This window comes from Hippocampus bargibanti, linkage group LG12 (genome assembly GCF_051943395.1).
Source record: "Hippocampus bargibanti isolate YZ-2025 linkage group LG12, ASM5194339v1, whole genome shotgun sequence".
Taxonomy (NCBI): Eukaryota; Metazoa; Chordata; class Actinopteri; order Syngnathiformes; family Syngnathidae; genus Hippocampus; species Hippocampus bargibanti.
Genome location: NC_142745.1, coordinates 8,247,848 through 8,262,683, shown reverse-complemented (window position 1 = coordinate 8,262,683; position 14,836 = coordinate 8,247,848). Strand labels below are relative to the sequence as shown.

General features: G+C 39.5%; 2 protein-coding genes across 2 annotated transcripts; one reads left to right on the top strand and one right to left on the bottom strand.

Moving 5' to 3' along the window:
• The first annotated feature begins 212 nt into the window (after positions 1–212).
• LOC148890319 (neuritin-like) lies at positions 213–6,722 on the top strand. The gene is made up of 3 exons (XM_089010731.1): positions 213–455; positions 3,135–3,288; positions 4,058–6,722. The coding sequence occupies exons 1-3, from the start codon at positions 398–400 to the stop codon at positions 4,290–4,292; spliced, it is 447 nt and encodes a 148-aa protein (XP_088866857.1). The 5' UTR covers positions 213–397; the 3' UTR covers positions 4,293–6,722.
• A 1,507-nt stretch (positions 6,723–8,229) lies between these two features.
• sys1 (SYS1 golgi trafficking protein) lies at positions 8,230–13,788 on the bottom strand. The gene is made up of 4 exons (XM_089010730.1): positions 13,634–13,788; positions 12,624–12,873; positions 12,464–12,531; positions 8,230–10,685 (listed from the first exon to the last, which is right to left on the bottom strand). The coding sequence occupies exons 2-4, from the start codon at positions 12,783–12,785 to the stop codon at positions 10,445–10,447; spliced, it is 471 nt and encodes a 156-aa protein (XP_088866856.1). The 5' UTR covers positions 12,786–12,873; positions 13,634–13,788; the 3' UTR covers positions 8,230–10,444.
• Positions 13,789–14,836: the final 1,048 nt, after the last annotated feature.

Below are 14,836 nucleotides of genomic sequence, written 5' to 3'. Positions count from 1 at the left end.
TGATGGTTGAGCATCCTTTTCTATTATTAACGCATTCTGCATGTAGACGCGCAGATGAAAAGACTGATACAGAATCAGTGTGCTTAATTTTTGATGCGCCAAGGTAGCAGGGGGAGAGGGATGGAACACGGAGGGGGCTGTCCTGCTCTGAGAGTGGAGAGTAGAGCTCAGCGCCCGTTTGGAGGACGGGGGTGGAGGGGTGGTGCAGACAACGTCATCTTTACCACAGCGGGGAAGGGCTTCACGCACACACCCACCGAATCTATTTTTCCACCCCTTTTGTACAGACACACGACCCGTATAAAATATGGGCAGCTAAATTTCCAAGCATTATATCATGAACTGCTTTTCTACTAATTGGATTCACTATCATCCTCTTAGCGTGGATTGAAATGGGATGATCATGGGATTGTTCACGTCTATCAAGATCGAGGAGATACTCGGCTTTGCTCTAGGTAAGACATCTCCAGCTACCTTCGTGCTCTATCTTTTTTTTATCTCCCTTCCATGCAGCCATAAACGTGACATCAATTTTGCACACGCCTACTGGGAATGTTACTTGAGTCGTGGTTAGCAGGAGTACAGGCAAAGGAGCCGGACGGGCAGCAGCGAAGGTGTGCTTGGAAAGAACGTTAAGAGTCATTGGAAGTTTTGCTCAATGAGTGTCTTATTTTTGGTTGGTACTATTCCAAAAGGTCATTTTAAGGGCAAGTTTCGGAGTATGTGTGTGTCCGAATTAAGTGCTCTAATGATTTTATGTTTAAATTCTTTAGAAGGACTATATAATGATGTGAATTACCTCAGGAAAAAAAATCATAACGTATAACTACGGGCATTACTAACCACTAAATTGAATTTCTGCGCCCGTAAAACGCAAATTATCTGGTTATTGTTTTTGCCAAAACACACACCTAAAATGGCACGACTGATTATATTTTGCATACATGTTAAGTCTCACGATTTGGTCAGGAAACTCCCGATTTGTCCACAATACTCACTTTATAAAGCTATTAACACAATACATAGAGTTCATTTGTAAGGTGAAACAAAAGAAAATGCAAAAAAACATGATGCATTTTCATACTAATTTAATGTATAAATAAACAATGAAATTATTTTTGCGTTTTGTTTACTTCTGATTTACACTTTTGTAACGCTCACATTATTTCGCACCACGGAGTCGAAAGTACGAAAATCTCCCGATTTATGGTTTCTGAAACTTAAAATGTATGATTTTGGTACGGTTCGTTGCTACAGTGATACCTCTGCTTACGAACTTAATTGGTTCCCAGAAAGTGTGTGTAAGGCAAAAAGTGTGTCTTCCAAACATTAATTTCTCATAGGAAATCATTAAAAATGAGAATAATCCGTTTCCAGGTCCCCATAAAACACAATTTTCTACTAAATAAGCCTTAAAACTACACAAAATAGACATTATCTCATGTATAATAAATGTGATATTGTATTGTAATTAAAGAAATAAACTGTACTGTATAATAAAGTGGTTTAATTTACCTTTGTGATGGTTGTTGATGTAGTTGCCTCTTGATGATATCCTAGTGAAGTTCTCGTGCTTTCTTTGTGATAATACCCTCCTTCACACTGTCCCCTGCTCGCTGATTTTCGTTAATCCGAATCAACAGACGTTTTTCAACCTCTTCTATTGCCCGAGGCCGTTTCTTAGACAACACAGAAACACCCTTAGCCACACGTAGCAATGGTCGATTTAGCATACTGGTTCTGGGACGCTAAGTCACACAAACGCACACCTCGTTTGTGTTTCTCGATGATCTTCTGCTCAACCGTAATTTTGTTTTGTGTCCTCTTCGGCTGAACACTAGCCTGTGGTGGGGTCTTTTTCGGTCCCAAAAAAGCAATCCACTCACTGTTATCCACTCGATAACAAACCACGTCTGCACTGAGTTCATTGAAAGAAAGTGGGTGTGGAAAAGTAGCCCGGCAGCCACGGTGTTCAGCCGTGTGGTTTGGTGTTCTTCCGCCGAAAACTAGTCCGCCAGCCATTGTGGCACTCTGTGTGTTTCCCAAAAACTAGTTCATATGCCAAGATTATATTCTCGCGACTTTAATGTTCGTAAAGCGAAAGGTTCGTTAACTAAAGCGTTCGTAAACCCAAGTATCACTGTATTTTGTTCCGCCTCCTCTCGATTTAGCTGTAGTTCCAGTCAATCACTAGATGGCAGCACATTAGTTTGAGGCTAATTTTAAAAGGAATAATGCAAGTGGAGTGGTTAAATACCTGATAGCACGTCTGCCTCAAGAGTGTCATCACCAGCAGGACCACCACCATTAGCTTCCAAGTCTGAAAAGTAAAAAATAAATGAACAATGTTGTCAAATCCAAAAACACTACGAGAAAATTTAATCCAACAGCTTTTTTGGTTGTCAAATTGTACATAGAATTTTCTTTCAATCTAATTTTGTTGGGGAGAAAAAAATGGCATTCAACTCAGCATGATTCAGACTTGATCTTGGTTTTACTCCCTGGTGATTTGTACTATCTTTGTGACTGCTTTATATCATGTATGATAGTTGTCCATGTTAAGCGCTTTGTTGCAGCTTCAGCGGTTGTTAAAGCACTAGATAAATAAATATGTTTGTATTGTACCGTAAATGCGAAAAAAAAAAAAAAAAATGCAATTGACATGGTTAGTGCCTAAGGGTAAAATAATTTTTATATCTTGGGGGTTGTATGTAGCACCAAGTGTATTAAATCACCAATGGGAGAAAGGAGCTTTACAGGCAACTGTGATTAAACGTCACATCAGGATGGAGATTGTCTGTGAGCCGCTGTATCAAATACCAAAGTGTGAAGAAGCCGTGAAGTCAATGCAATGAGACAATTTGTGAATTGTCCGGCAAGTGCCAAGTGCCATTGCTGCGTAACCTGCAGCAATGCGACAATGGCTACTTTTCCTTTTTTTGCTTTCTCTTCACCCTCACAATAAGTAACATTTTGTGTTTGCTTTGTCTGTGACTTGATAGCAGGTTGATTTTTGGTCAAAATTGTACAACCCCCAACAGATTTCATTGTACTGCAAAATTATTCATTGCTTTATTTTACCTCATTTGATCGAGTAACAAGGTGTCACTTGCATCTGCATTTTTTCCCCCCAGTGTTCCTGTCCATCTCCGTGCTGGTAGATTCGGCAGATGTGAATTGTGAAAACGTTTACAAGGACTTCTCGGACTGCGTCTTGGAGCTGGGGGAGAGCATGGACAACTATCAGGAAAACGTGACCAGTGAGAGGGGAGTGGCGGCTGTGTGCAGGTGACACATGAACTGTACAGACATTTCTGAAATGAGAGTGGGAATATCATTTGTAATCGAACAAGATGTAGGACTACACAGCATCGTTGCGAAATGCATTATTACTCTTACCTTTTTTTTTTGTAGCTGCGTTGGAGGTGCACATTATGCAATGCGGTCGGCTGTGAACTACAAACAGTCTCACAGAGAGCATTTTTTTAAATGACAACTGAGAATTATTGTTTGGAAAGGGAAACCTCTTCACACAACTCCAGTTCTGGATCTCATTAGATAGTGCAATCTTACATTTCATTTCTATGAGGATGATTCATAACCGAACAAAATAACGCATATGCAAGGAAAGCTTTGCATCTCGTGACAAAAGCAAAAAGCACAGTCCATCATACCAGAGGAAGAAGACAGATATGAATGGTGCTGAGACACTGAGCCACTCATCTAAATAATTTATGACTCTGCTGCAGTGGTAATGAAATTCCGGTGGCCGTTTTGTCATTGTTATTGCACTTCACCACCACGACATAGACAACGATCTACACCCGAGCCTTCTGTTGAAGAATGTCCACTCGCAATAACATCTGCGATATCTCTGAACCGGTTGCCATGGTAGTTGAAGCTCAGTTTGACTTACAGTGAGCCACCGCATCCATCGCCGTGATGGATTGTTGGCAAGTAAATGAATCTCAGACAGCTTGGCGAGGATGAATTCTGGTTTATGTAATACGGCAGATGATTGGCACGGCTGATATTGATGATCCTTTCTTTGTCGCAGCCACTGGGAAGCTTTCCACACGTGTGCCCTGACGGCGCTGTCCGACTGCCAGCAGGAGGTCAGTTCCATCTGGGAGACTCTGAGGCAGGACTCCCGAAAGATGCGCTTCCAGGGAAGCTTGTTTGACTTGTGTAGTCCCAGTTCATCTCCAAGCATGAGGTCACCTGTTGCCTCGCTGACCCTGCCGCTCACGGCCATGTTGCTCACCACCGGGCCCAGATGGTCTTTCATGTAAAGGCAAGAAAACGGGCGGCGTGACACCTGTCTTATGTTCCACCAGGCTCACTCTTCCTAAGCACAACCTAAAGCCAAGGAATAACACAAGCATTATTTTGACACAAGTATCATAGTTAGACAAACAATCTTGGAAATCAAACCATAATATTATCATGAGGTAGAGTGGTCTTAATAAGGTGATTTTTAAAGCAATGCTTTTGTGTGTTTATTTTGAAACCGCCACATATTATACGCTATTTTGTCAAGTTTAAAGAAAGGATTACAATTTTAGCAATATCTTCCTCCTATTCTGCACATTCAAAATGACGCTACTGCTTAGCTTTGCGGGTATACATCCTGTCAGTAGCTGGATTACTTTTACATACTGTAACTCAACTCAAGTCATCATGAACTATACACGCACACAAAAAATAATTAAGATAAGAGCACATAAAACCTAACCACGAACATACATACATCTGTAGTCGTTCAAAATTCAATACTTAGGTAAGTAATTTGACAAACCTGTCAGGAGAGTTTGGTGCGTTGAGGATTTGATGGAAACAAGCGGTGGAACCAAGACTAGGGTGCATGCGTAATTGCAAGGAAAAAAATATTTTACACCCATCCATTTTCTAATCAACTTATTTTAACTAATTCACTGCCAGACAATGTGCAAAAATGTGTCCACTCTCGTGCCAGGGTTTTTGTCATTGTCACTCAAATTCCAGGACCCACAGAATATTGAGATTTAGACCTACATAAACATTCAATGCAGCGTAAGAAACCAGAGACTCTCTTCTTTCATCAGAAAAATAGTTATTTCCTAAATTATATGGGTCTGGAGGTATATGAGCTTGAAACGAGGGCGGCTGTCCAAAATTCAATGCAATACATACAGATTGGTTTATATAGCGCTTGAACAACAGCTGAAGCTGGAACAAAGCGCTAACATGGAAAAAAGAGGGAATGATGCCCGCTTGTGGAAGGGAAAACATTTGCAGAGGTCTGGCCAGCGCTTTATCGGCACCTAAGCAAGAAAAAAACCAAACCCAAACGAATTTGGGAATGGTGCTCTAAGTCATATTTTCAATCAATTTGTGAATGGCAGTGCATGACGTGAATGGCAGTGCATGACTTGAATGTCAAATCATTCAAAATGCTAAATTAATGGAGTTCTACGTATATTTAAGTGTGTTATTCTTGAAAAATGAAATATTCTGAGTATTTTTTTTCTTTTTTACAAGGGAGAATTTGGTAATGTGTAAATAAATGGCAGTCAGGAGGCTCCTATTTTAAAGTAGAGTTTCACACAAGGCAATCAGGCTTTTTACAAAACCCTTTTTCACAAACTATTGTAGGTCAATTTCCATGGTTTCATCTGAAATGCCAAAAAGTATTTGATTTTGTGCATGTTTATGACTTTGATGTGTATTTGCTCTCGGGGTGTTCTCATAGCCTAGTCTTCTTCTTCTTTTCCTTTCCTTTCAAGGAATATGTAATCGTTAAAGCAATAGCAGCTGCTTTTGTTATGCAACTGTATTTTCAAAATACAACTTTTATATAAATGTAGTCGTATTTTCAACAAATAATGTACATGGTGATAAAATAGGACCAAAACAAATTTCTCCTTTGAAATGACAAACCTAATTATATTTACATACTATTAAATACAGTAAATCGTTTTCACATAAATGTTAATTATAGGGTGGCAGTATATTTATTTCCAATGTCCGTACTTCGGTTCATTCCGCCTCATTTCAAAGTATTTGACCCATTTTGTCAATAAGATGCCACAGGCATAGTTTTAATTAAGACCTTTGCATTTATAGATCCACCGACACCAACAAATAGTCTCATAAATATACTGGTAATGAGAAGCATTATCTATTTTTAATGTCAACATGCTCTCCGTACCCAGAGTTGATCTCCATCGGCAGTATTTTTCCTGTTACCTCATCATTAAACCGCATGACCGTTTTGCGACGGTGCTTCGGATCATTGGAGAATATGACAATTTGAACTCAGATAAAAGTATACCGCTCAGTGCATGAAGATATAAGACTAACTCCGAAGCGCGTCGTCTCCTTTTCTCACATCCATCACCCACCCTGCACCCTCTCTTCTCTCTCGGCATGATCCTTCCGGTTGTTTCTATTTACAGTATTATGGTGCGCTGGTGCTAGCGTGATGTCATCCTTTGTGTGTATGCAGTCGTGAGAAATCCAATTGTCCTCAAAGCATGAGCAATATTGTAAGGTCAATTTTCAGAGAGGACTCTTCTTCCTTTGTGTGTATTTCTACAAACCTTTGAATGTAAAACCAAGTTGGATATCTATGCTTTTGTTTGCTGCTAGAAAGCAACACTATTTATAAGATTGTATAGGATACAAGCAATATATGGCAAAGTCATGTGTCTGTATTAAAGCACCAGCAGTGTGTAACATAGTTTGAGTCTGTGTTTATTGGGAGCAATGACGAAAAGCAAAATGGAGGATTTAATCCATGAGCAGGGAATGTGTAAGATAGAGTGGAGACGTTTTTCTATAAGACTCGATTTCCGTTCTCAGCCTTTCTTGCGGCAAAATGTTGGTAATGAGGACCATAACAAGCAGATTTCCACCCGTCCGTGAGCTCCCATCTGTTTCTTTCCACCTGGACACTTTCAGTGTCGAAGGTAGCGTTGGCAGAAAATAAAGGATCATGGCCTGAGGTGGAAGAGTGTTCAGTTCAGAAGAGTGAAAGCTTGGTTGCACTTCACTTGTCATTTGAAGTCCGTAGATACTGGAAGTTTGGTCAGGCATCTGAAGCAGAGGCCAATTAAGCTGGTCAACAAATGTTTACTTTCTTTTTTTTAAAGGGGAAGTTAAGTCAAATATGTATTGTATTGCTAATCCAATCACAGTACATGTATTCAGATAAATTGTGCATTTATCGAATGTGAATTTAGCAGCAAAATCCATTTATTTACATTCATCTCACAGGGCGGCCATTTTGCCAATTTCTGGCAACTGAATATGGCATCACAGTTGGTCAGAGGTAACGGCCAATCACGGCTCAGCTAGTGAACATCACAAGGAAATTCAGAAAACATGTGAGCGTCCTCATCTGCATTTGCATTATCTCTCCACCATCAGGTTACTATAATAAAAATGATATGGTTATAAATTAGTAATATTTATTAATTAAATATTGGGCTTAGCAAAGAGGTGCATTTTTTCCCCTGATACATCATGGCTATACAGTTGTAATGTTAAATCCGTATTCTGCCTATATTTCTCAAAATTAAACACAAAGAAAATCAAAATTTTTCAAAAACCTGATATGCTAGAAAAATGAGTAAAAACTATTATAAAATCAATGCATGGTTTGAGGAGCCCGCAACGAGAAGAAAGGTGCGTCAATGCCTATGTGGAACTGTTACGGCTTGGAATTGAAGCGGATTTACGCGGGACAGGAGATGCGAGACAATCTCTTTTTGACAATGGATGCTACAGCTTCGTGTTTGCTTTCAAAATTTAGCTTGTAGCAGACGTGTACATTCCGCCATGATGTTCTTGATCTACTGGTGAAAAGGAGGCTTTGATAATTTCTTTCATCTAGAACTGCTTCATGCAACAAAGATGGTGCAGAAAGTGCTTAAGATTGAAGACTGTGTGTCTTTTGTGTTGTGTCACACTATTCGTTATTTAGTTTTTTGATATTTTTACTTCAAGATGGCTGCATTTAAGAGCAGGTTTTGTATTTTGTTTTTCTACTTCTTCCATTCCTTTCCTTTTACTTTTATCACTTTGCTGCTGTGAAATGTCAATTTCTCCACTGCGGGACTAATAAAAACTAATGCAGTCCAATCCAATCTCAGAAACAGATTTTAGGACACCTCAATACCTCTCTGATGAAAATTTGTATTGACCCTTGCTGTCTTCCGCCGTTTCTCCAAGAATCACCCTCGTTCAGCCATCATGAAGTGTGTTTTATTAAAAACAGGCATTTAAAAAAGAATCTTAATAGGTCTATCTCACAGCTTCTTTGTATTCAAATAATACATAAACAGGAGTTATGTTGTATCAAGATGTAGAGTGGTGTTTGGGTGGGTCCATGTGTTGACCGTACAACAGCAAAGTAAAATTCAGAAAATGGTGAAGTATTTTTTTCTTCAGATTGTATGTAGTAAGGACAGAAAAAAAAACATAAAAATAGAAACACAAGTGACAAAAGCCAGTCCCTCTCGAGAGACCTATCATGTATTTTCGATAGAAATGCTCTCTAAATCTCCTTAAATATTTGTTAAGAGCACCTGCAGTTACATCATAAAAGAAATTGAAGAATTATCTAGATATTGCTTTTAGTCTTGGTGAAAAAAAAAACGTAATACAGCTAAATTTACTTCTTGTAATAGCATGACCACTTAAAGGACAACCGACGTCTCCGGAGAAGTTGTGTCCATAATTTGTAAAATGGCTTCAAATGACTTCTACTGAGCGTATTTTACAAAGATTCCACCGCATATAGCTATATTTTACGTTTTAAGACTCGCGCTGAATATTCAGGAAGTCTTGTTTTTGAGTTGGTGACGAGTCCGTACGTGATGTCACTAGAGGACCGCCCTTGACCGTAAAAAAGACGCTTTGTCGCGGTCCTTCCATCACTTCAATGTATTTTGCTGTACTTGTGTTGTCTGGGGACCTTGTGTTGCACCCAAAAGCCACCAGAAGAGGGCGTCGATGCGCCATATAGGGAATTTATCAGCCTGTGGAAACGGAGGTCGCCACAGGAGGTCGCCATTTTGTGCTTCTTTTTTTTGGGGTGAGAGATTTTCCCCCAATGTTGCCTCAAAATTGCACAAATAAATTCTTTGATCGATTGCAAACATGTATGCTTTCCTCTTCAGAACTATTTGAATCATATTCATAACTGCATGTGTAATAAGAAAGCATATTCGCCGAATCTGAAGCCATTGTTTTGATTCACAAGCAATGCAAGACGTCTTGGCGTGATGTCACGAACTGGGGGCGTGACTTTCTGAAAATGCCCAATTCGCAGCTCAATTTTTTTGCAGATTTTGGACACTTAAAGTCATTTTTATTGGTGTTTTGCATTTGACTAAAAATATCATACTGCGTGTTTTGGGTATTTTAGACGCTATAAAACGTTTTTCTGGTGTCAGTTAAAAAACAAAAAGAGTGACGTCGGTTGTCCTTTAAATATTTGTTAAGAGCACCTGCAGTTACATCATAAAAGAAATTGAAGAATTATCTAGATATTGCTTTTAGTCTTGGTGAAAAAAACGTAATGCAGCTAAATTTACTCCTTGTAATAGCATGACCACTTCATTCTTATAACATTATGACATAGCTCCCTTAAAATGATATTAGCTTAAAACCAAACTGTAAAGCCGTCAAACCACATGATGTAGACTAGGAATTTCAAAAGCACCCCCCCCAAAAAATGCTCAAAACTGTTCCTGAACTATATGCGTCATATATAAAGATACTTCCGATGTTGCAGCTCTTCAAAGAGTGACAGCATTCTCTAGAAGAGACACACGTTGTGCTGTCAGGACACAGCTGGTGGCTGTCAAAGCCGTCCCAGAGAGACTGTCATGTTGCCATAATAAACAAGATTATGACAAAGGACCGGAGGGGAAAAATGCTTACTGTGTAAAATGATAAACACACAAAAAAAGGAAATGTTTTTACAAGCTCAACTTGACCTTGACCACAGTGGGAAACAGCATTTTTTTGGGACATTTATCTTCTCACCTGTTAACTAACATTTTTTAATGTAATGTTTGCTCCATTGTTTGCTGTCAACCCGAACCAGCTTGCAGTCACAGACATTTGACTAAAATCACGTTCCCACCTTTTCCCCCCATGGAGAGCAAATATAGTTAAGCAAAAAAACAAAACAAAAATAAAATGGCAGTTGAAAGAGGACATGCAGCCGACATCCTCTCTGAGACATTTCAATCTGTCCTAATTGCCGCACAGAACAAAACAGTCCATAGTTTACTGAAAAGTCAAAAAATAAATAGCCCATTTGATGCATATTCAGCAAATACACAAAAATCAGTCCAACACATGTGCCATGTTCTCATCCTTTATCGTCCCATGAGAAAAGTTCTTCCAAGATGTCCAAGTGTCCATTGTCAGCAGGGTGCCACGAAACAATTCAAAGGTTCGACTTGGGTCCAGAATTGACTGGGATGGCCCTTAGCTCGGTCCGCATGCACAAGTATTCGCCAATGACGGCCATCAACACCATGCAGGCCAAGTTGACGAGCCACCAGGACAGCGAGGAGGGGAAGCGAGCATTATAGATCCAACAGATGATCAAATGGAAGAAGTGCACCGTGACGGTGAAGTCCAGGCACTGTTTGCCCCGGCGGATGAAGAACCACAAGCCCAGAGCGCTGCAGCAATGATACGTTTCATTAATTCATACTGAACACACAGAAACACAGCAGGTATTGTGTTTTTAGGATTTTGTGCAGATATAACCGCCACCAACCAATGCATTTGTAACCATATGTCAGAGATGTTTGGTCGGACACTGTGAACAAAGGCTCGAAAACACAGGAAGAATGTCTTTTACTGCCGGCAGGGGACGTAACCATTCATGACCAACGCCCAACTTCTGCAGCCCTCTACCAAGCTATTTATTGAGAGTATATGCAAATTTAAGTGATATATGAGTAAAACATAGTCTTCTTGATTTGAATACCACACCCCTGGACGTCCCAAGCACCAACAACTATAAAACAACAGAACATAGACATTTTATGGGTTGTCCTTTCCGTGAACTGATACATTTGTAACCTGGCTAATGACCTCTTCCTGTAAAGGAGTTTACCAAATCCTAAATTAATCCAAGGCCAGATCTCCTAAGTGAAGATGACAGTTTAATAGGCTTTGTCTGTACACCTCAGATTGACCCCAGATTTTCTGTGCTTCCATTGAGGGCCTTGAGTTCGGCGGCATGAAACTTTTAAATATGATAACTTCTTTTCTGTCTATTCTCGATCACCATAAAATTAGATTTCACAGGTTTTCAGATTTAATTTGAGGGTATTTACACACAATTATCAGGTGAAAGGTGCCCCACAGCTTTTAAAGGACCCAAGTGATGGGACAAAGTAGCAATTAAAACATTTTTAAGATGTAATTTCAAATATTTTGTGATCAATTATAGCCTGAGGTAAATACGGTGCACACTTCACCAGATGTTGGAGTTCATCCCACTACAGCAACTGCAAGCCCGCTCATGTCAGGTGAGTGACTTAGCCATAGAATACAATGCCACTTCTTTAAAAAAAAAAAAATAATTTGGTTGTTTTCGCAGTATCCTTCGGGTCATTGTCCATCTGCACTGTGAAGAACCGTCCAATGAGTTTTTGAAGCATTTGGCTGAATATGAGCAGAAAATATTGTCCCGGCACACGTCAGATATTGTTCTGCTGCTTTCGTCATCAGTCGTGTCATCAATAATTACAAGAGAAACACTTCATTGGGAAGATGCATTGCGTCAAGGAATCATTGGGCAAGATTCCTCCTCACTACTCACATTGGTGTGAATGTTTTGTGGTGAGCGGAGGGATCGTCGGCCCAAATTGGGCATCTATGGTTACAGCGATAATGTTCCGTGACCACAATATGTATTTGCGAGTACATGAATAATGTAGCCATCGTGGGCGCTTAAAAGTTTTTTTATAGAAAAGAGGCAGACAAATCTGATGCATTTACAGTAAAGTCTCGTTATATCGATATCGGATATATCGATAGTCCCGGTTATATCGATACTATTTCTATGCACGCACGGAGAAAATTACATGCAAACAGGGTCGGATATATCGATAGTCCCGGTTATATCGATATTTTTTCGGACTCCCTTGAATATCGATATAACGAGACTTTACTGTATATCAGTATTGAGTATCTGGCTTAATATTGAAACTGATGCCAAAAAAAGTCACTTGCGTTGATTTTTGACTGATTGGGCAACTCTACGGAGCCCCACTACCACTCCTCCTGCCTCCAATTGTCTCTGAATTCACTTTACAATGTCTTAATATTCAAGTTGAATGTCGATTGTAAATCTGCTGGAATGGTGTATAAAAAGGGTCCATTCATTTGTGCAAAGTATATTATCCATATTTAAGTGTTAGTTAGTTTAGTTGTTATAAAGACTCACCAGGTAAGAGAGTTCAAAACGAATGCCATGATTGAGAGTCTGCCAAGTATTGATGCAAAACCAAGCACCTAACAAACAGATAACAGTGTCACTTGGTGTACAAACACAACCCCCCAAAAATAGAATAATCATTATTATAGATTAAAATAAATGCACTCACTTCATAGCTGAAGATCTGGTCCAGTGACCTATGCGTTTGCACAAGACTGTCCACTCCTGCCAACCACAAGCCGAGAAAACTGTAGTAGATGCATTGCATCAACACAATTTGAAACACAATGAGAACAGGGTCCCAGATGTAGCTTCGGAAGTGGCTCCCCATCGTGGACTTAAAGTGCAAAGCCAACGGAACACTTTAGCTGGCCCAGTTGTTAACAGATATGCCATTCACGGTGTGTCAATTGCAGCATCTGAAGAAGAAAAAACACGTCTCAAATAGAAGACCTCATGCTGTCATTCCTTTTCATGCCAATAATAACTCTGAACAAAAATATTTATGTGTTCCCCGACTTCAATAATTAATGTGACAATGCCTATTTTAAGTGGAATGCTAGCCTCTGACTGACTCTTCCCTCTTTCTCTTGCTGTCCACGGTGATGGTCCACGAGGACATTGTTTTTTGTTGTTTTCGTCAGGGCGTGTGACTCAGACAATTAAAAGCAACCAGCACAAGAAATGCTGCTGTGCGTCATCAATATTATTAAACCCAAATCCAGCAGACATTTAAACAGCTTCTTCCCCCAAGCCATTAACTCTTTGAACTCTTTCAACAGTAGCCAAAATGGAACTGTATAGTGCCACTTAGCAGTTTTTTTCCTTTCCTTTCCTTGTGTGTTCTAGAATCAATTGCGACACCACAAAAATGTTTTTTATTAATATCGTGTTCTAACTTAGATCAAAATCAAAACGATTGTGCGGAACAACAACGAAGCTAAACGAATGGTAATTAAAACGAGTTCAATGGTTGGCCAATGGTAAATAACATACGAACACACACTAAATACAATACAAATTTAAAATAATAAAACGCAAGGCAAAGTGACAACGCCGCTGTGTGACATCTAGTTCATCCCGGTTAAATGTCGTACTATTAGGGTAAGTTACAACGGCTATTCAATATGAGAAAAAAATCGGAACCTCTTAATGAAATAGATAGAGCAAGAAACGTACCAAACCTGGCCATTGAAGCTGGAAAAGATAATCGGTTAAAATAATCCAATCACTTAGTTTTAACACCCATTATAACATTGCTCAAATCCAGGCCTGCATTCCAACCAGACAAGTCCAAAACACCAGTGAAGTCATAACTTTGAACCGGAAACATTCTTGAACCGGAAGAAGAAATGGTTTCGTGCAGGATTTCAAAATAAAACAGTACTGGAACAAACAGGCCTCTGACCAAATAACATTATTCTATGCATGACGATTTCCCCCAAAATTGGTGTAATGTCAGTTCTGAAGCGTTTTTAATCACAGTTAATCAGAAAAAAACTAGAATATAACATTATTACTAGAAAGGCCTTGTAGATTAATATCTGACATAAAAAAAACAATTATGGTTTCAGGATTTGGATATTTGCAGGGTGCTAAAAGTACTGTACTCTATAACAATGAAAAACGTCAAGATAAGGAATTATTATTGACACACTTACTCGAATTACTAGCTCACTGCAGAGAGAAACTGTTTTGCACAATTTGTATCTGTTTTTTTTTCAATACAGTAAACAATCAGATTTCTACACAGAGACCTTGCAGGAGGTAAAAGGAAGAAGAATGAAATACTTTCTCATGGACCCTCCTCACCAGAACCCTTTTACCAGGGAGACTGAGGAGCATAGTTAGAACTCACGGTTCTTTTCCCTTTCGTAAAAAAAGGGTTCAACCACTGTGGTTTGCCACTTCAAATGTACAGTGCTCAGTGTCCATATGATGGTATATCAACCAGAACTGTTCCAAACCATCTAAAGCCGATAAGAACTCTGAGTGGAACCATCCACCCTGAGGACCTCTGCCACCGAGTAACTTATTAACCACCTTGGTGACCTTAACATCCAAGATTTTAGAGCCAGCTGCAGAGACCCCAGACTCCCCTTCCCCATGGGAAGGCATGTCAATGGAATTGAAGACAATGTCAATATTTCTTCCCACCGAATCACAATATTCCCAGATAACCCTTTGGTAATTTCCAGTACATTACTTTTCACACATTGGGGTCAGAACACATTCTCCCCAATACTTACTGTGTCTCAACATACTTTTCATGTTATGCAATAAGTAATGTTAAGAGCAATTGTCTAAATTTGGCCAGTCTGTGATTTGTCTTTTGCATTGATTTTTTTTTCTCAAACTTTTGTCAAGGGTGTGTGTGATACA

Coding starts and splice junctions, on each gene's coding strand:
- sys1 (XM_089010730.1), bottom strand. CDS start 12,785: ATGGGGAGCCACTTCCGAAGCTACATCTGGGACCCTGTTCTCATTGTG. Junction 12,532..12,623: donor ACCAGATCTTCAGCTATGAA/GTGAGTGCATTT, acceptor TCTGTTTGTTAG/GTGCTTGGTTTTGCATCAAT. Junction 10,686..12,463: donor GTTTTGAACTCTCTTACCTG/GTGAGTCTTTAT, acceptor TCATTGCTGCAG/CGCTCTGGGCTTGTGGTTCT.
- LOC148890319 (XM_089010731.1), top strand. CDS start 398: ATGATCATGGGATTGTTCACGTCTATCAAGATCGAGGAGATACTCGGC. Junction 456..3,134: donor GATACTCGGCTTTGCTCTAG/GTAAGACATCTC, acceptor TTTTCCCCCCAG/TGTTCCTGTCCATCTCCGTG. Junction 3,289..4,057: donor GGAGTGGCGGCTGTGTGCAG/GTGACACATGAA, acceptor TCTTTGTCGCAG/CCACTGGGAAGCTTTCCACA.